This window comes from Botryllus schlosseri, chromosome 7 (genome assembly GCF_051294905.1).
Source record: "Botryllus schlosseri isolate E-star chromosome 7, Bs_hap1, whole genome shotgun sequence".
NCBI classification, from domain to species: domain Eukaryota; kingdom Metazoa; phylum Chordata; class Ascidiacea; order Stolidobranchia; family Styelidae; genus Botryllus; species Botryllus schlosseri.
Window position 1 is genome coordinate 22,292,455 of NC_137242.1, and position 21,084 is coordinate 22,313,538.

Genomic DNA, 21,084 nt, shown 5'->3' on the forward strand with positions numbered 1-21,084 from the left:
TATGAAATTATGCTGCAGCGATAATAATTATTACAACGTGACAGGCGATTGAATAACTGTGTAATAAATTTAGAATCGGATATAATGTAATGAATTTAGAATCGTATATAACTTTAATAACTCATCAATTTAGAATCATATATAACTTGTGATATGGCAGAGGGGTGCGTATTTGATTGGCAGACACTTTTGACTGGCGACGTAACTCATGACCTGTTGTACAACTAAATGGAAGAAAGTAATGACAAAAAGCATCTGGGGAAGTTAAGAAGCCAGACGCTGCCAAATCCGATATCGGCCAGGCTGCATAAGGAATCAATCATCTCTCGCACAGCAAGGTCATAAAACGATCTGCTATCTTCAGCTTAGAAGCCTCGAAGCGAGCAGAGATGCAAAAGACGTCAAAACAATGAGCAGCCTGACATTTGAGCGTTAGGGCTGTTACTGGTAACTTGATAAGATTGTTAGGTTGCCTGAACTCGACATCAATGAAATAGCTTGTGTATCGTATCCTGCACACCCCCGTGAATGATGATCAAAATGAAGAGTCAACGAACAAAGCATCATTTTTTCAATGACTTGATGAGTCTTATTTTGTGTGCATTTGCTAAAAAGTCAAATAACTAATCTTGCTCAGTAGAGGACCGCAATCATAATAAAACGGATGCAAGCGATCGTCTTTTGAAAAAGTACATCTCTGACGATTTCATATGGAATTCGCTAGTTCCTCGACGTCATTATCTGCGCGTTTGAATGTAATTAGTCATAGAATTTCGATGATAATATAGCATTGCGCGAATAAATAGATCACCCTCATTTTCGATGATCCGTATGTCCCTGTCCGTAGCGAAAAAAGGTTCGGAAGTAGATCCGTTTGGTTGCATATCTTCGTTGGTGTCCGGGCACATTTCCCGGTGATTCAAGTGATCCTTAATGAACAGTTGGGGTCAGATATATGACGTTATAATTTTAGAGGACTTAAGATACCTTCCATTTGGAGGAACGTTTGACGCGGCTAAATCCTATAGGTCGTCGTGTTTACTGGACTGCCGTCCCAAGTATTTTGTTGCGCAGAATCGCCCCAGCAACTGCCCTCTTAGTTCTGCCTGCCTTCATAGTTTTGACCCGCTACATCCATAGCATGCGACGATGACATTGAGACATGATATTGTCATCTAGCGAACTCGCCATCCTCGCGATTATTTTACGCAAATGCTGGTACGCGAGACTAACTTTGTGGCGACCGAGATATTCGATGACACAAACTGATAGATTTTGGAACGGCTTGCCGTTGTAATTTCGAAACGCGACCCCCTCTCGCGACAAATCCAAGTCTGGATTTATTTGCTTGCAAATCTGAATGCGAAGAGGTTTGAGACCGCTTCATTACACCATAGTGTCCTATATGGTGTCGACGCAAGCAAATCGCACGGTTCAATGAAATTGTATCACGTCACAGGTTCCATTTGGCTACAGGCAATTTGACGGTGATTTTTGACCAACTTGCCGAGCATTAAATTTGATGAATTAATTATCAATCGAAAGCTGACTCTGCACTGATTACGAAAATATAAATTTTATTCCGCTCCCGGCCCTGGAACCCCCACAATCAGCCCCCAATTATTCATTGTCGAATAGATTTGCAGTGTGACGCAACAATGCTGTCTGGCGAAACGAGAGACTAGCTCAAGAGCAAGGATGTGGCCGAGCGGCGAGAGTGGGATCAGCTGACGTCGCGGCAATAGCGATGTGCAAACGCACCACAGAGAAACGCTGCGCTGTTGATACTTTTTCAATGCGTTTCGGTACAAGCGAGCACACACCAGCCTTTCCTTGACTTGTAAGGGTAGAACTGGGTCCACAGAATGTATTAGGGCCCTACTAATTTTCGCGCAATATCCTTCAGCTGATAAAGATATGTAGGCTACGTCTAAGTAGTCTACATTGGATATGTCAGATTATTATGATATCGATTGCCTTAGCCCGCTTGTTGCGTAGGGCTCCAGAGACACGTCGCGCTGTTGATGGCGGGTGTCGATACTTTCTATAGTCGCTTTTATGGTTAAGTGTGAGCAAGGAGCATTGAGCATGAGCATACATTACAAGCTTTTATTTGATCCGTATGGGTAGGACTTGGTCCGCGAATGCAGCAGGTAAAATTATGATTGTTGAATAAAGCTTAACAGCAGGAGTGTCGAATTAAACTGGTATCGCTGTTCGGATTCAATCCGTTACTAGAAAGCTTGCGGGCCATACCTGCCAAATGATTCCAAAATGTTACCACCAAATTAATACCTTTGTTTTTCACTGGAATATATCTGATATCACTATAAACGTTGACGTTGGAATTTGGTTTAGCATTTTTCAATCACCAAATAGTTTTTTTGAATGCCGGGGACCTTTTGCGTCAAAAGTAATACAGTGGTATCACAGATATTTGAATTATATTCATTCTGTAGCCTATTATATATTCCTAATGTAACTTACGTAAAACGGATTTGCAGTATTTTTTTCACATCTGTGAATAACTGAATGTCCATTAGGGCTGTTCAAAAATAACCTTTTTTCCTTAATCTTGCGGGCTACTTGATTAAATCGTTAGGTTGCCTTAAAAACGACGCACACCAAATTTGAATTCATTCCAACCAATATTCGCGGTTTACGTAGAGTTTGAAAATTTTGAATTTGCCCAGAAACGCAAAAAAATTTTTTTTTCAAATTTTTCTGCCAACCCCATGAAATTGTTGGGCTGTCTTCAAAGACTATGCAAAACAAATTTTACTCAATTCCAAGCCGTAGAAGCGGAGTTATTCCAGTTTTTCGATGAAAATTCTTGGATTATCCCCCGATCAAGGATAATCCCAGAATTATCAAAGAAAAACTGGAATAACTCCGCTTCTACGGCTTGGAATTGAGTAAAATTTGTTTTGCATAGTCTTTGAAGACAGCCCAACAATTTCATGGGGTTGGCAGAAAAATTTGAAAAAAAAAATTTTTTGCGTTTCTGGGCAAATTCAAAATTTTCAAACTCTACGTAAACCGCGAATATTGGTTGGAATGAATTCAAATTTGGTGTGCGTCGTTTTTTAAGGCAACCTAACGATTTAATCAAGTAGCCCGCAAGATTAAGGAAAAAAAGTTATTTTTGAACAGCCCTAATGTCCATCGTCCATTCGGCCCAACAGAGTTTGCACTTTTTCGCCTTCTCGGAATTTGGCAAGGTCACCGACGTGCTGCTTATGGGGACTAGAGTGAAAACTCAACACTGTAGTTGTATTACTACAATATGATATATTTACATTATCTAAATTTGCTGTCTTGAGTGAATCTTGTTACTTGAAAGTATATTTTTCTTACTAGAAATATCTCTAACAGCTGAAGGATTGCGCGAAAATTGGTAGGGACCAAATACATTCTGTGGACCCAGTTCTACCATTACAAGTCAAGGAAAGGCTGGTGTGTGCTCGCTTTTAGCGAAGCGCATAGAAAAAGTATCAACAGCGCCACGCATCTCTGGAGCCCTACGCAACAAGCGGGCTAAGGCAATCGATATCATAATAATCTGACATATCCAATGTAGACTACTTCGACGTAGCCTACATATCTCTATCAGCTGAAGGATATTGCGCGAAAATTGGTAGGTCCCTAATACATTCCGTGGACCCAGTTCTACCCTTACAAGTCAAGGAAAGGCTGGTGTGTGCTCGCTTGTACCGAAGCGCATAGAAAAAGTATCAACAGCGCAGCGTTTCTCTGTGGCGCGGTTGCACATTGCTATTGCCGCGACGTCAGCTGATCCCACTCTCGCCGCTCAGCCGCATCCTTGCTCTTGAGCTAGTCTCTCGTTTCGCCAGACATCATTGTTGCGTCACAATGCCAATCTACTCGACAATGAATAATTTGGGGCAGATTGTGGGGGTTCCAGGGCCATGAGTGGAATAAAATTTATATTTTCGCAAGCAGTACAGCGTCAGCTTTCGATTGATACCCGATTCATCAAATTTAATGCTCGGCAAGTCGGTCAAAAATCACCGTCAAATTGCCTGTAGCCAAATGGAAACTGTGACGTGATACAATTTCATTGAACCGTGCGATTTGCTTGTGTCGACACCATATAGGACACTATGATTACACGTTCATATCTTCGTAACACCTACCTGTTTAAATCGGTTATAATCTTGTTGACCCATTACTGACACCGTGATTCGAAGGGGACTTGTGGCTCACTTGAACAACTAGAAATGAACAACTAGAAACGACGATGTGGCTCACTTGAACAACTAGAAACGACGGATCGTCAACGGAAGGGACCGTGTGGTCAAGCTCATATCCCGTCAGTACGGAAATATAACAATCTAGTGCCACTACCGATTCCAACCTTTTTTATTTTTATGTTGTTTTATATTTACTGAGGTGATTGCCAGTGAACTCGGCCTATGACGAACTCGGCCCATAACGAACTCGGCCTTCGGTGAACTCGGCCTATGACCAACACGGCCCGTGGGAATTTCTTAGTATTTTTGATTATAAACGTCGTAAATTGTATTATTTGTGGGAGAAAATGGTTAATTTGGGAGTGATGGACATGTACGAATGTTATTCCCACTGGAGGGGCAGTATTGCAGTTCTCGGAATTGGAAGTTTTACTTGGGCAAGTCGTATGATTCTAAAGTCAGGTCCGTCTGTCTGTCTACATACGGAGCTGTGTAATGTTGGTGGATGTCTACATACGGAGCTGTGTAATGTTGGTGGAGAGTGCAGATCGTCAAGGACATATTCCCTCCGATAAAACCGGTATACTACTACTACCTTCCTCATGGTATTATTTGCATCAATACGCCTCAAGCTACAGTTACAAACGCAAAATCCGATCCATTTTTTTTTGATCTGATTCATTTTTTTATATTAAAACTCACGTCGATGAAATAGCGGCAACAAACACAAAACTGACATCTACTAAATAATAAAGCGGCAGCAAAATTCACATCTAGTTTATAGAAAAGCGGCAACAAAATTCACATATACTAAATAACAAAACGACAGTAAAATTCACATCTAATGAATATAAAAGCTCAGGAATCCCAAGATATTGGACCATTCATTAATCGTGGCGATGTCTTTTAGAAGTCGACGGGGAGTCTTTTTTCCCTTTTTGAACTGCTTCCAAAGAGAGTATACTGCTTACTGTCGATCAGTCGACACTCCTTGCCAATCTTTTTTCCCTTTTTGAACTGCTTCCAAAGAGTACAGCTTACTGCCGATCAGTCGACACTCCTTGCGTCGCCGCTTTTTGGTTTTCCCGTCGGAAAGAAGCGCTACTTGCTCGTAAGAGAATGACGCCTCTTCACTTTAAAGTAGAATAAGGCTGTATAGTGGCATACTACGCCGTCCTCGTCTGTTCAGTCGACTATGCCACCCTTCCACATTATTATTTGTGCGTATGGCTGTGTCATAGACACTCCAGTTCAGCGGCTTCCAATGTTTGGAAGATATCCACGCGCTATTCATGTAATCAAATAAAGGTGCTAGTTTTGGATCAGTGTGCTTGCACCGAAGTCTTGCAAAACTGGGTTCTATGAGTTCTGCAGGCATGTCGCATAGACTCATCAATTGTTTCATCGCCACATGAGTTGCGTTTCTTGCATAATTGAATTTTACCAGTCCCAAATCCTTAATGCTCACGTGATATGACGGAGGCAGGTGAAATTTCCATATCCGATAACGGCGATACTGTCCCCAGTGGTAATAACATTCATACGACATGTCCATCACCACCAATTCACCATTGTCTCAATATTAACAAATTCACCATGGGCCGAGTTCGCCGAAGGCTGAGTTCACCATGGGCCGAGTTCGTAATAGTTCAAGTTCAATTGGCCGAGTTCAACGGTCACCACTGAGGTAATTAACGTTTCAAATTAAAATAACGATTTCTCTTCTTCTTTCACATCTTTATTTTTCAAGTATCGAAATCGCCACCTACCGATGGCTTTGTTGCAGGGAAGCATCTGGAAGGAAATGTTCCCTGCCACCAAGACATCTAAGGCTTCGTGCAGTACCGGACCGCTTTCGTGACTTCTCCCTAGGCGTAAATGACCGGGTATTTGAAGCTTTAGGGTCTCGATGGCCGTTGCCCTCCCCCCCCCCCTCTTGACAAAGGGGTCGTTCCATCTGGCGAAGGCTTAGCCTGAGAAGCAAGTGGAGAGAGAAGTGCACTGTTAGCGATCATTCTGGTTTTAATACTTATAATCTGAATTTCAATACAGTTGATAGGATAATTTCAGAGGGTGTAGTGCGTTTAAAGGGTATTACATTGAACAAATTTTTACACAATTTCAATCTCAAATTCACATTTATTCTTTCATTTGTCTTCTTACGTTGATGATCTTCACCCTTCGTCCTGTCAGGCATCATCATTTTTGTCTGTTCCATCACCTCCACGGGTCCCGTCGCTGCAGTGTTCTTTCAGCTTGTTCAGAATCCTCTTGATTCTCTGGTCGTCTTTCCATTGCGACCCAGCAGCAGGACAAGTTTTTTTTTTATGTAAGCCTAGATCAGGGGTGGTTGTTTGAAGTTACAAAACTCTGAATTTGTAAGGGAAAGTGAGGTTGAAATAATAATTACCTACCATGACACGGTATCATCGTGATGTATGGCTTGATCTCGTTGCAATCTTGCACGTGCAGTAGCAAAGGGAGGGGGTTCTGGCCGCACCTCGTGGTCAACTGGTCAATGATTGAATGACAGATGTGCCTCCAGAACTCATTCTTCACCTGTGTACAGCATCCTTTGCACCGCAAAGTGCTCCTACTCTTGACTACAGCAGCTTATCGAAAAACACTACATCGGTGATCACAGCAGCCTTCCTTATATTGGGCTGCAAAATGTTCTTTCCTTCTGCTCTCTGCATCTGTTTTCATTGAAGTGCGGGACAGCTAGCCGTCCTCGTCCTTACAGAGGTTGCTGTGCAACTTTGCATTTATTCATAGGTTAAATACCGTAATAAATGATCAATGATCAGCACGCCAGGGTTCACCTCATGTGACTGTCCACTTCGAGCTGGTGGCGAAATGACTTGAGGTGACGTAGCTGTGCCTGGAGACGAGACCGTTGGCTGAAAATATGTGTGCTTTTGATTCGGGAAGTACGGCTCAATCTTGCGTAGAAATTTCCTGTTACGCAGTGTCAATCTGCCGGAACCGTCCACTTTCACGAGGTACTGGTCATGGTCCCGGCACTGAACCACAGTGCCGGTTCTGTCCCAGCGAAGGGGATAACGACCGTTTTGGTTTTGAATGCGACAGACATCACCTTCAAGAAGCGGTGATAATGGCTTAGTGTTCAACGACAGAGATTCCAGCTGCTTCGCAAATCTGGTACGTAACGTGTGCTCGCGGCTCTGCCAGAGGTTCCTCCATAATGGCCTGATGTTGCGCTGGGTGAAAACTGGGACCCATGCTTTGATCGGCAACGCATCTTTCAAAGTCCTGCCAAATATTATTTCTGCAGGGGAGAGTCCATTCGCGGGGTCGGGGCAATTGCGAATTTGTTGCAATGCCCGAGTAATTGCATCGGTCCGGATGCTGCCATCCTGCGAAATGTTGCCGAGAAGGAGTCGTTTCATCGACTTCACCGTGGCCTCCGCGCGGCCATTTGACCTGGAGTGGTAGGCCGACGACAGCCTGTGGCGCACCCCCCATTTTCGAAAAAATTCCCGAGTGCTGTGCGCAGCAAATTCGGGTCCACCGTCACTGCTAAGTTCTTCGGCCACTCCAAACGTGCCGAAGTAACTTCGTAATGCATCTTGGAGTCCGAGGGCTCCAGACGTTTGCCCACCGTGCTTCACATGGAATATTTCTGGCCAGTTGCTGAAGCGGTCAACAACGACTAAATAGTGGTGGCCTGCGGCGGTGCAATAATCAGCGGCAACAGCTTGGAAAGGGTATGTCGGTATGAATGGCTCGACCGCAGGCATGTATGCTTGACTCGGTGCCATTTTACTGCAGTTGCCACAACGTGCTCGTGTACGTGCTATACACTCAGTCATCCCAGGCCAAAATACTGTGGCCTGCGCCCTCTGTGACATGGCAGCAGTCCCTTGGTGTGCCGAGAGTAAGATTTCACAGATAACCCCTCGCAGCGGCGGGGGAACGACAATCCGGTCATTATACATGACAACATCGTCTACGATCGAAAGGTTGTCGCGGTACCGCCAATATGATTGTAGTTGAAAAGGCAGTTTGTCCGATTTGTCTGGAAATCCTGAGATGATGTGAGTTTTTAACTCACTTAGGACAGGATCGTATGCAGTACTGCGCTTTACATCGTCCCAGGAGACAACTTCAATGGCATTCAATGATGCGCGGGAGGCGGCCACGATGCTGATTTCAATCAGATTGGTGTCCTCATGGGCAGACACGATGCTGTCGCAGTGGTCCAATGGCATGTCATCCACTGGAGTCGAGGGAGCAGGGTGCCTGGAGAATGCATCAGATGCAGGAATGAGTTTGCCAGGAACATGGACGACACGGAAGCGCCATGACAATGTGCGCTGCTTCAGACGAAAAATCCTTGTGTTAGTAATTTCATCAAGGGAGCGGTAGCGGTCCCCAAATATTTTTACCCAAGGTTTGTGGTCAGTGCAGATGATGAGATCGTCACATCCGAGGGTGAAGAACTTCGTATCTTCCAATGCCTGCGAGAGTGATTTTCCACCCATGGCCGCAACAGTCAGGGGTCAAGGAAACGCATTTACAGTACTTCTGTCGCAGCCAGTAGCCAATGCCAGACCTTGACCAGTCTGGGGTCAGGCACGTTCTTCTAGTGGGGTCAAAGATACGTACTCCATCTTTGATAGCGTTGACGAGCTCGAGCTTGGAGTTCGCGAATGCATCATCAAGTTCGGAAGTCCAGCAAAATGGAGTTTTCGTGCTTAGTAACGGTTTGAATGGTGCCATAATGGTAGAAAGCCGGCCATAATGGGATACCTGGTTGACCAGCCCAAACCATGCACGTATATCTGCTATTTTTGTTGGCCGTGGGAAGTACTGTATTGCTTCTAAGTATTTGGGCAGAGGCCGAAATCCTCGGCAGTAATTTCGAAGCCGGCGAACTCGATGTGTCTGCGGCAGAACTGGAACTTGGAGGCGTTTAGGATGATGCCTTCAAGGCCCATTAATTCTAGATAGTCAATCATTCTCCACCAGTGCGTGGCAAGGTCATCGTCCCAGAGGACCGTGTCGTCCACGCACTCCGTTTCGCGTGGTGTGTCGGCAATGATGCTGTCGTAGCGGTAAGCGTACCCGTCGCCACTGGCCAGGTATCCCTGCGGGGCCACTCTATAGCGATATCTCCCAAACTCAGTAATGAATGTCAGAAGGTGTCTATCCTCTTCACGCACGGGCACGGAATGGTAACCATTCCAGGCATCTGTGACAGACCTGTAAGTGTTTGGAGGTATCGAGCGTGCTTGTTTGAAAGGAGGCACAACATGGTGTGTTTCTCGAGAGCAGAAGCGGTTCAGCGATTGGAAGTCAACAACTCTCCTCGGGCTGCCATCTGCCTTGCGGACCCATATGGCCCTATGACACCAGGTCGTTGGCGTGTTCGGCTCTACTTTTTCAATCACCCCTAATTTTACGTCCGCCTCCAACTGCTTCTCAATTTCCTCTTTCCAATGAAGTGGAATGGGAGCCGGTGTGTGGACTGCAGTCGGTGTCGCTGACGGATCGATATGAATGGAAATAGGCGGCCCAGTCATGGTTGGTAGTGGGTTGTGTTTGCACTTGTTGAATGTGGATGATGCATACCTGTCAAGTAACCACTGCTTCATTTTATCAACATTCTCCGCACAAGGCTGGAATGGCAGCTGCTGGGGGCGTGGACCTCCGTGGGCAGCTACATGTTGGATGCAGGTTACCCTCAAGGGTTGACTCTCGTGTCGCGTGGAGTGCCGCTGCCCAAATTTGAGGAAAATCGGGCCCAATGATGCCCAACTTCTGCATGGCATCTCGATTAAGGTAGAAGAGTTTCGTAGAATCCGTAATGTATACCATCTCAGCGGTTTCTATGACATCGCCAGAAACCGCTGCACCCGAAAGTCGCAGAAACACAGCGCCCAAGATGTGGATACACTCATCATTAGCTGCAACCATGCGTTTCTTTACCGGGATGAGATGCTGGTCCTTGAAGCCGCATGCTCGAAACAGTTTCAATCCCATCAAGGATGATTGTGCACCAGTGTCCGATATCGCCTTCATCTTCTTGGGCGATATTTTGGGACGCTGGATATTGAACTGGGCATAATCGGCTTGCCGGGTGGAGACCAAAAGATCAATGGTCGGTTGTGCCTTGCAGTCTTTCAGCAACCAACCGTATGTGCTATCGAATATGTGGTGGTCCAATATGACTTCCGAAGCATGAGATTCGACAGCGTTATTGGTACGGTTTGCTACTGACGCGATATTGATACTTGAAGCGGTGCCAGTACTAGGCGTCTCCGATTGTTTGCTTTGTCTCCAGCAGGCTAGACATTGTTTAAACTCGCGCAACCTCGGCTTACCAAACTTCCCATGCAAGAATTTATACTTCTTCATGACATTGCCACATTTGATGATGAGAGAGATCGGGCAACGGCGTGCCAGTAGTAGAAGTGCTGGCCGCAACGCTAGATTCATGCTGATTTCTCATTGTGGAGGAGGTGGCACGTAGAGCTAATTCCTTGTTTTCAATAATATGGACAGTTTCGTCTAGTGATTTTGCATCGAGATTTGCAACACTAAGGACTTGCCGCTGAACCTCATCATCAGCCAGGCCGGCGATGACAATATGCTTAACAATTCTATCAGAAAAGTCATTGACTTGGGTGCAGTCAGGCTTCGTGCAATTCATTTGAAATGAGCAAATTCTTGCAGACGCTTTCACCTCGGCTAGAAATGCACTGAAGGATTGTCCTTGATCCTGCTGGGCCGAAAATAGAGCGACGGTGCGCATGCTTGTGGCGATTTTGACAACTGCTAGAGATTCAATAGCTTTCAGCATATCACCTTCACTGACTTGATTGAAGTCACCGACTTGTTTGAAGAGGTCGTTCGATAAAGTTATCTCGCAGCATTGCCAAAGGTGGCTCTTGATTAGCTTGTCGGGTATCTCGGTCCCTTTTTTAAAATCGTCCCATTTTCTGAGGAATATTTGCCATTCCTCGGCAGTGGAGCCACGCGAAATGACGGGTCGTTCCATGACAGGGGCTCTCGAACGCGAGACATGAGGACCTGTTGTGTGGATTGTAGCATGGATAGTGAGCTGTGTGACGGCGCCGGCCGTATCTTCGGATTCAGTCTCATAATTGCAGTCTTGGATTGGGCAAGAAAGCTTCGGCATGGTTAATCCGTATTAAGTTTGATCATGTGCAACTTTGCATTTATTCATAGGTTAAATACCGTAATAAATGATCAAACTGAAATACAAAAGAACAGAACAGTTGCATCGACTAGCCTAATCCCTATTGCTCCAACAACTCACAAGACGTGGGTGCTAATACATACATGCACGCACGTCGCACAATCACAACAAGAAGACGAGATCGCTCATGCGTTTAGGGAAACTATTAGAGAGAGAGATAGTAGTAAGAGATAATCACACAGTTGCGTTTCCATGGGATCAATACATGAAATGGAAACAGAACTGCTTGCCTTGCACGTTGGCTTCTGTACTTCCTCTACATAAGTCATCGCAAATTATAAGAACCTAAAATGAAGATTGAATAGTCCAGTCGGGCATGACGGATCAAAACAACGCAGCATCAGGTAATTTAGGCGAAGACAACAACCTACGATTGACTTAGACATCCCATTCAGTGTTCCATGCATCGGCAAAATGATTCTGGTAATACGTCATCGACACGGTAGCTGATTTTACAGCCGTTTGTCAGAGAGTTTACACTGTGATATCTCAGAAAATATACATAATTCTAGAAGTTAGGATGTATATTATTGGAATCAGCATAAAAAACTCTACATAATGATCCAGTTGTTTTGGCTGACCTTTGAAGGGGGCGGCAACACCCAGGGGTGCGAAAAAGGGGGCGCTGGGCTCAGCGGGCGGTATGAGAGGTGCTGAAGAAACATAAATTCGCAGTATATGGTGTAGGCTCAGTTCTCATTGCAAACTAACATTCGGCTAAATCTATCAAATCACGTTTTTCATTGCATTGCACTCAATGCGAAACATCCACCGACCATGTTTCCATGTATGAAATAGTTGGATTGCCAATTCTCCGTTATAATACTCCCTTCACGCTAGTTACTCCAAATCGTTTCGACACCTTCCTATATTTGCATTGTAGGGCAGATTTGGGTTTTGAAAAATCACGAAAAGATTATTAAACTGATACTTATACCTATAGCTCGGATTATTTTCCACAAAATGTTTTCAACTACGTATTGTATCCTGCAGCACACTGCGTGTCGAAGTGGAAAAGCACTGTAGGCTACTTTTGAGAGTGATGCCATATGCAAATTTAAGATGTTTTGAATCTTTTTGGCCAAAATGATCAACTAGATGTCAAATCTTTTTGGCCAAAATGATCAACTAAATTAGGTTTGCCATACGTCCGGAATTTCACTGTTCAAACTAGCGTCCGGGAGGAATATCTAAAATATGCCAAATGTCCGGAATTTTGAAGACTTGACGTAGGCACCAGAGATGAGCATGGATTAGGATTAGGTTTTGAAAAAACAGGATTTGTGAAATTTTGTCGGATTTGGATTAGACATTTTTCTCAGAACGGATTAGGATTTGGATTGGATTTACCTATTTTCTGGGAGAGAGAGAGAGAGAGAGAGAGATTGAAATGTCGTGTGACGAATGGCGACAAACTTTATTCGGATCAGTTATTAATGTACTTATGGTTACTAAGTTATCTTGAATCAAGTGAATCGTTGGTTGTGAAAGAAAATTTTTGAATCCCTCCATTGCAAAAATAAGTATTTTTTCTGAATCTCCAGTTGGAATCGGATTAGGATTGGACATGGACTTGAATATGAGAAAGTTATGGATTAGGATTTGGATTTGGAGGTTCGGATTTGGATTGGATTAGGACATAGAAATTTCAAATCCGCTCATCTCTGGTAGGCACATAATTTTTTCGTAAATCAGCATAAAACAATATTGTTTAGGAATACTTATGCGGGTGCATGATATTTTTCTTCGCGCTGCGCGCGATTTACCATCACATTTACTGATTTTAATATGGAGACTACCAGAGTTGGATCAACTGTGGCCCTTTTCATACCGGATTTACGAAACTCTTTCGGGAACAAGTTCCGAAACAGGCGATGTTCACATAGAGAAAAAATTACCGAAACAGTTCCGGGAAAAGAGCGCGTTTATACCTATTTAGAGTTACCGCAAACTTATGTTCACACAGGTCGTTTTTTCGGTAAATTTGCGGGAAATTATGGCCAGTATGAACGCGATTCTCCGTAAGTATTGATAGTTACGAAACCATGTCTGTGGGGTGTTCCAGTTGTAATATGCTTGTGGAAAACGATGTGGGAGAGGCATATTCGTGAGATGCGGAGAAGTTGGCTCCAACTTTTAGCTATGGGATGTTGCGGATATGCCTTCTCGATGTGTATGGGGCTCTATACTCAATATACCTGTATCAGTAATAGAGCCCGAGCATGTTCCTGGCTTGTATATTATCAACCGAAGCTGAGAGCAGAAACTGAAAGCCAGCAAAGAGGATAAAGTCCTGGAATGAAAAGAACCACTGATCACATCTGCGAACGACAAAGTCAGTTTATCTTTGTGATTGCTTGTATAATGGTTTGGGTAAATCTAATCTTATGTACACTGTACAGAGAAACCAAGGAATTCTAGAAATCCGTGAAAGAAACATTTGGTATACTCTGCGACGAGCTTCGAGACCATAACGAAAAGCAGCCAGCAAATTATACGAACTCAATTTCTCTTGATTGCTGAGTAGCTGTCGCTCTTTGGAGGCTAGCCAATGAAGCCAATCGTTTATAGATCCAGGTAAACATCAGATGTATTTTAAGAAGGCAACTGTCACAAGTTGATTTTAATAAAAATAATTGCTGGTGCCTAGTAGGGCTAGCCACAATGATTCGAGTACTCGAATCTGAATCGAGTATTAACTTTAATGATTCGAGTGGAGTAGTAAAATACTTTTTTCGAGTACTGAAATTATACTGAAAGTTCATTTACTAACTAGAATTATACCGTAGTTTTGATACTATTTTCTACTGAGGAAGCCTTGATTGGCCGTGTCGCAACATACGAGATATAGTACAAAGCTATGAACGTTGCTGGAAATAACACATTTCCGAAGTCATGACCATCCCATAACACTGTCAAGCAGTGCAATGAAAACGGTATGGTCGAAAAAACACCAAAATATCTTTAATGTGACGGACAATAGGCGTTATGTTCTTTGTGGTGGCATAAAAGGTAGCCTACACATTTGGATTTTAGCATAGTACATTGTGTTGTGATGTCATCATGATGATACTTGACTCTAAGCGTAATAAGTGATTCAGAATCGAATCACTCAGGTACTCGATTTTGCCCAGCCCTAGTGCATAGTAATATTTCTATATTTGTCATGGCGGAATGTCAGCCAGTTTTTGCGTAGCATACCACTACAAAAAGGTCAGACAAATTTGGTCATGAATCATTATGTTCGAAAAAGAAGTCTGAAAGACCAAATTTTCTTGCCAAGTAGGCTACTTTCTGTCTCAGAAATTAGACCCAAATTGATGGAAAATAGACTTCTGGAAACTGAGCAGTCAACACAATGACTTGGACTCGGGTCATAAAACCATGACTCGAACTCGACGCTCTGCTCGATGAGTTGGACTCGGTGGTGAATTGAAAATGACTCGACTTGAATCTAGTCAAAACTTTTAAAGTGGGATCGACTTGTGACTTGGTTACGACCCTGCTTACTTATTAAGACTGAAATTGAGACCAAATTTGTATATTTTTTGTAGTGTAGTCAGGCATGTACAATGTACATCAACCTACTCATTTAGTTAGTTTTAGTTACTAAAACTAAGTAGTTCTAGTTGTGGATTTAAAAAAGTGAATAGTTTCTGGTTCTAGTTGGGGATATTTGAAAGTGAGTAGTTCTAGTTCTAATTGCAGATTTTGAAAAGTTGACAGTTCTAGTTCAGGGCCGGCCAACCCGTGGCCCGAGAGTTAATTTCCGAAATTGATAGTATTATCAAAGATGGATTGCACAGATTGTGAACTTGCAAGGCCAATCAAAAATTTGATTAGTCTGGCCGTAACACTTGAGATGTGATGACTGAAATGTCAGTTCCGACGCATTGGTAGATATATGAGCCAGTCACATTTTGGTAGATCTTCGTACACTACAATAAAGCAGAATACTTTGCGATAGATTTATCAAAAGTAAAAATTTTCTACACGCTTAGCGCAACATCTTGTCACTCGATTTCTTGCTTTTAATATTGTTACCCCTTTGTAAAAATGAAAGAACGCCTAATGTATCAGAGTGAGTCTAACTATATATATTTGCGACCTCCCGTTTGTGCTCGCAGAAAGACCCTCGACTATGAAACCTAGGCACAAAATGATTGACGCATGTTGGAAGAAGCTTTCGATACCGATATGTCCAGGTGCCGAATAGTCCAGTCCTTGCAAACTGAGCCTAGCGATATACAGCAGGCTTGCAATATAGTCAAGTGGCAATATTATTAATTTATCAACTTCAAAAATTTTTCACACTTGGCGCGGCTAGTGGCCCGCAGAATAGTTCGTCAATCGAATGTGGCCCTTGGCTGAAAAGGTTGGCCACCCCTGTTCTAGTTGCTAGTTTGAAAAATTGAGTAGTTCTAGTTGAAGTTGCGCATTTTGAAATTCCAGTACTTTGCACAAGTCTGAGTGTTGTGGAGGGATAAAAAATTACCACAGCAACATTTGTACCAAACATGCATTTGCTGCATTCAAGTTTTCAGATTGGGAGCCATAGGGTTCCGTACTAGCCTACATAACTGATGAGGCAGCCTATCCCTTTCAGCCCCGGCTCATGAAGCCTTTTCCCTGAAAAACAGAGCAGGAGCTAAAGCTAATTTCAAATATGTAATATAAATTTCCTTTCTGCTGCCCTTAAAATTCACAATTGCTTTTTCAGAAACTTAGCAAAGCACACATGAAGGTTGAAAGATTTTGGTCGACTGAAGGCGCGGTGTTCGGCTTTGCTCAGAAACTGCAATCCGCTAAGGCCAGAATGATACAGAGGATGGTATACGCATTGAAGACAAGACGTGGTGGTGATCCAAGTATCGCTGGCCCAGACGTCGGAAATGCCCTGTGTGACTTTCTCAATAAACAATGCTCTTGCTTAACCAGATGTGTTTGTGCTGTTTCATTTTATTCATGAGAGAAACTATAACTTCATGCACACTTGCACAGTTCCACCTTTCCACCTTTTTTATCAGTATCCTCCATCTAGACCTGCGAAAAGATCAGAGTAAGTGACACTTGCATAACAAAGGAATTACTTGGTTGTAACAAGAAAATGAAGGCATAGGTGAAAACCAAATTATGGCTTGGATGATGTATGATGGTTTACCAGCCCGTTTGAATCACTTTTGGTTAGTGATTCAGAGCTAAGGACATCATTCTCTGCTGTGCTGACAACTATCAAAGCAGATGTTACTAAATCCCCTTTTCGGTAGGCGTATATGACGGTGACTAACCTACGCACAACATATGGTAAGGGTCAAGATCACCTATCAAATGAGTGTTAAGTCCTTAAGTTTTCAGGCAACTCACCCAATGCTGCATCATTTGGAGATGGTGTTGTACCTTTTTAGCCGTGCTCTGTTCACAAAACCACAGAAAAAAGAAGCTGAATAGTAGTCAGTGACTACGTATTGTGAGCATACAGAATATAAATCCAAGAATAATGCATTCCCAACACCATTACACAAGAAGATCAAAATGCCTCAGGTAGCTGACCTCGAAATACAAGCAGCCTGAATGAACAGCGCGTTACGGTAACTAAAAGTTTGATTGACAGCGTTCCGGGAACCCAGCTGCGCCATTCGTGTTCATACTCAGTCGCTTTCGTAAAAATCACCGAAAATAAGCGCGTTCATACCGCCCCGAAAAACCAGTGTTATGTTCACATAGAGGGGTTCCGGTAAACATTTTCGGGAAATGTTATTCCCGGAACCCCGGTATGAAAAGGGCCTGTAATTTGTAATTGAGCTGAATGTAATTAATTACATTTTTTCACGTAATTGTAATTGTAATTGAAGCATTTCTACATTTCTATTTTGTGTTATTGTAATTATAATTTGATCAAAATTTTGCTTAATTACAATCTCAATTACATTTTCATAGAAACCTGACTATCACAGCATAAAATCATCATTTAATCAATCAATCATTTATTCGTCGCACCAGTGAAAATCCGGTACAAACCAGGATGAAGACGAGGTTCATTAGGAAACAGTCACCACATGTAATAATTAACCTATTTACAACGGTGTTCTATGCGTGCTGCGTTATAACTAGATAATTAAGTCACGCTAAACTTTTTCCCATACTTCAGTCGCAACAGAAACTTTGTGACTTACAATATAGGCTAAAACCAGTGGTTCAGTAGTTATCGGGAGGTTTTTTCCTTTTGCATTTATTTCAATTTTACGCACCTTATCGGTATTATCCTTATCGCTGACGCCTTACCAATTACATTTCATTATCCTGACCCAGCTCTGAGTAGCCTAATCGTTTGATTACATTTCATTGACCGTCCTGTAGCCTATTCGCTGTTAGTCGCTCAAACCTTTGGTTCTTATCAGTAGCTTGAAACATTTTTTTTTGTGCTTGTAGTTTTCAGTACTCATGATTAGGAATAGTTCGAATACGTTCGAGTTTTTTTTTATAATTGAAGGGTATTCTACATATCAGGAATGAAACATGAATAGCTTGAGATTGTTACTAATTACGTAGTTACGGTTGTCAAAGAACCTCTTTACTGAATCAATTACCTACCTGTTTGAACGTAATTGTAATTTAGTATTTTTAGCATTGAGCAATAATTGTAATTATAATGTAGTTGAAACATATAAGGAAGTAATTGTAATTAATTAAAATATTGTAATTGATCCAACTCTGGAGACTACCACCCTCGCAAAAACTGCAATAAAATATAAATAAAATCAATCTTCATTTACTGGAATAAGCGTCATCGCAATTATAGGAGAACAATATATTCCTAGAGATCGTTAAGGCTGTTTAAAAATGCTTTATTCAAAGATAGTGGTTCCAAACGGGGGGGTCTTTTGCCTTTATTCTGGCGCTTGCGAATATGTTGACTTGTACTTGTACTTGACTCGGTGGTGAATTCAGAATGACTCGACTTGACTCGGGTCAAAACTATGAAAATGCGATTGACTTGTGACCAATGTTCCTCCAAGTCTACGCTGCGCACTTTCGCAATTTCGCAGAGCTTACACGGTCTCTGGGCAAAGAAAATCCAAGTTGCACACAAAACATCCAAACTGATGACCTTTTTCCAAGTCCAAGGTACCGCACAGTGGGTTGGTTAGTGCGCGCAGAATCGTCAAAAATTAGAGGGAACATTGCTTGTGACTTGGTTACAACCCTGGTATTTTGCAGGCTTATATATAGCAAAGTTTTCGGTCAGCATAAGCGCAGTCCTTTTCGGCACAGGTTTTCTCACTCCCTATCGTTCTGGCACACTTCTTGGAGTCGCATGTTACATGGCCTGAAACTTTATATTTCTTGGTGCATCGTGGCGTGGAAATGGCCCACGCCGGTATTCCCTTTTCTATAAATTTTTTGAAAAAGTTGTTCTTTTGACTTTCTGGAATGTTTAGCAACCCTAATCCCTCACAGTGCGTCGTCTTCAACGTCAAAGATGAAAAGCGCCCTCAATATTATGTCAGTCAAGTCAATATTTTTATAACGTTTCTGCTTTCGTGGACAGGACAAAATAGTTTTCCCATTTCTGGTCTATTCAAAGTTCTTAGTGGTCATTCAGTTTGCAGAAAAACACTAGATTAGCGAATTTTTGCTAAAAAAACACTAGAACGACCGAAAAAAATACTAGATCTAGTGTCAAAACACTAGGAGTGGCACCACTGGTGGTCACCGCGATTCTGGCGCTATAGTTAGTGATGCGGATGATCAATTACAGTCGTACAATGAAGGGCATTTTCGTGCGCTTCTGCGATTCTCCATGAGCTCGGGCAATAAATAATTGTCCGACCATTTTGCCACTTGTCCCAGCAATGCCAAATATACAAGCGCCATGATTCAGAATGAGATGGTTGATATCTCTGGCGCCATGATTCAGAATGAGATAGTTGATATCTCTGGCAATCTGATTAGAAAACAAATCGTGGAGAGAGTTGCTGCCGCGAAATATTTTTCTATTCTCGCTGACGAGACGAGTGACGTCGCTCAGCTTGTGCAATTTTCGTTGAGTGTTAGATATGTAGACTTTGACAAAAATATGGACGGAATGCTTCGCGAAGATTTACTTGGGTTCGTCGAAGTCAAGGATCTTACAGGTAGAGCGTTGGCGAACCTTTTAATACAAACCTTGACTTCGTGGAACATTGAGCCGAGAAACATGCGAGGAAAGGGTTATGACGGAGCGGCGAATATGCGTGGCTGCTTCAATGGCGTGCAAGCTCTTGTGCGTCAAGACTACCCTGCAGAGACCTATACACGTTGCAGTTCCCACTGCCTTAACCTCGTCCTGTTGCATGCATGTGGCAATGCATCCATAAAAAGAACGCTTGAAAGCGTCCGTGAAGTCATTGTTTTTTTCTCCAACAGCCCGAAGATGAATAAAATATTACATGCGGCTATTACTGCTATTTTCCCGGAATCACGGAGGAATAAAGTGGTATCGCTTTGCGATACGCGTTGGGTGGAGCGCCATGAAGCTGTCATTCTCTTTTGGAAATTGTATTCTGCTGTCGTCCATTCTCTAGGCGAGATCGAAAATGGCAACGACAATGCCTCTACGAGAGAATCGGCAGTAGAATGTCAGCAGAGAATACTACGGACATTGGATTTCTTATCGTGCTTGAACATGCTGGTTACAGTTTTCGGAACAACACATACTCTTTCCGTTGCACTACAAGTCAAAAATATGGTTATTGTGGCGTCCCTGATACGGCATGCAAAACCTAACAGGGACTTCGTCGTGTTCGTGGGCTCGGGACCTCGCCTTTTCGTGATCGGACGCACCGGTAACACAAATCCATATTGCTTCATACGCATATATTCATACAACGACATAACACCGCAAAACATACACATTGGCACACTACTCAACTAACTACGTTACACACATAATCACTACACAAACCCCAGTAGCCTTGTCAACCCTAGACACTTCCTACTGTACTACGTACCCCACTTAAACTACTACTTCAACTTCAAACCCAACATACTCGCTCACAACCAGCACTCCCAGCCAGACCAAGCACTTCTCCTTCTCCCAGACTTCCACGTGCAACTCTCCTACCGAACATTCTAGAAACAGCTCAATGACAACACAATGTGATCACCAGGGCGTTACATTTATCATAAAATACGCGGAAATGGTGTCTAGGATATCATAAAATGCGCGGAAACGGTGTCTAAATGTTTTAGACACTTTTAAAGATATGATGGCCAACGTAGAAAACAAATTTTCATCTATTTTCGAAACTGTCTTAATTGTTGTTCGTAAATATGATATCCCAATTCTAGTGAGGGGGCTGCGAAGTGACAGTGAAGCTGCCGTAAAGAACCATGCTTTAGAGCAGCGGTTCTCAACCTTTCTGGACATGCGCCCCCCTTGGGGATGGTTGAAAATATTGCGCTCCCTGACCCCCCTACACTTTTCGTCATGTCAAAAAGAGAACATCATCTAATACAGAGGTAGGCTACCTTTTTGCTAAACACGGCGCAGTTCGATTACTCATGTAGCCTGAGGCCGCATTCCCGGGCATAGCCGTAATGAACTAACTGGACGCGAAATACCTATGGTAATCTGTCCACATC

The 21,084-nt window shown here is 43.0% G+C and overlaps 1 protein-coding gene and 2 long non-coding RNA genes across 3 annotated transcripts in view; 2 read left to right on the forward strand and 1 right to left on the reverse strand.

Moving 5' to 3' along the window:
• Positions 1–21,084, reverse strand: part of LOC145443012 (uncharacterized) — a 70,473-nt gene that overhangs the window by 28,967 nt on the left and 20,422 nt on the right. The window lies entirely within an intron of this gene.
• Positions 13,305–21,084, forward strand: part of LOC145442973 (uncharacterized) — a 153,860-nt gene continuing 146,080 nt past the window's right edge. The window contains exons 1-3 of the long non-coding RNA XR_013916227.1: positions 13,305–13,795; positions 13,863–14,037; positions 16,181–17,111. This is a non-coding gene — a long non-coding RNA (uncharacterized LOC145442973). The remainder of the gene's footprint in view (positions 13,796–13,862; positions 14,038–16,180; positions 17,112–21,084) is intronic.
• Positions 18,895–21,032, forward strand: LOC145442857 (52 kDa repressor of the inhibitor of the protein kinase-like). Its single transcript, XM_080320887.1, has 2 exons — positions 18,895–20,188; positions 20,651–21,032. Exons 1-2 carry the CDS (start codon positions 19,334–19,336, stop codon positions 20,699–20,701), a joined length of 906 nt encoding a protein of 301 aa, XP_080177013.1. The 5' UTR covers positions 18,895–19,333; the 3' UTR covers positions 20,702–21,032.

Excerpts from the sequence above, each read along its gene's own strand:
- LOC145442857 (XM_080320887.1), top strand. The coding sequence starts at position 19,334 with ATGATTCAGAATGAGATGGTTGATATCTCTGGCGCCATGATTCAGAAT. Across the intron at positions 20,189-20,650 it reads CACTACAAGTCAAAAATATG|GATATCATAAAATGCGCGGA; the intron begins GTTATTGTGGCG and ends AATGGTGTCTAG.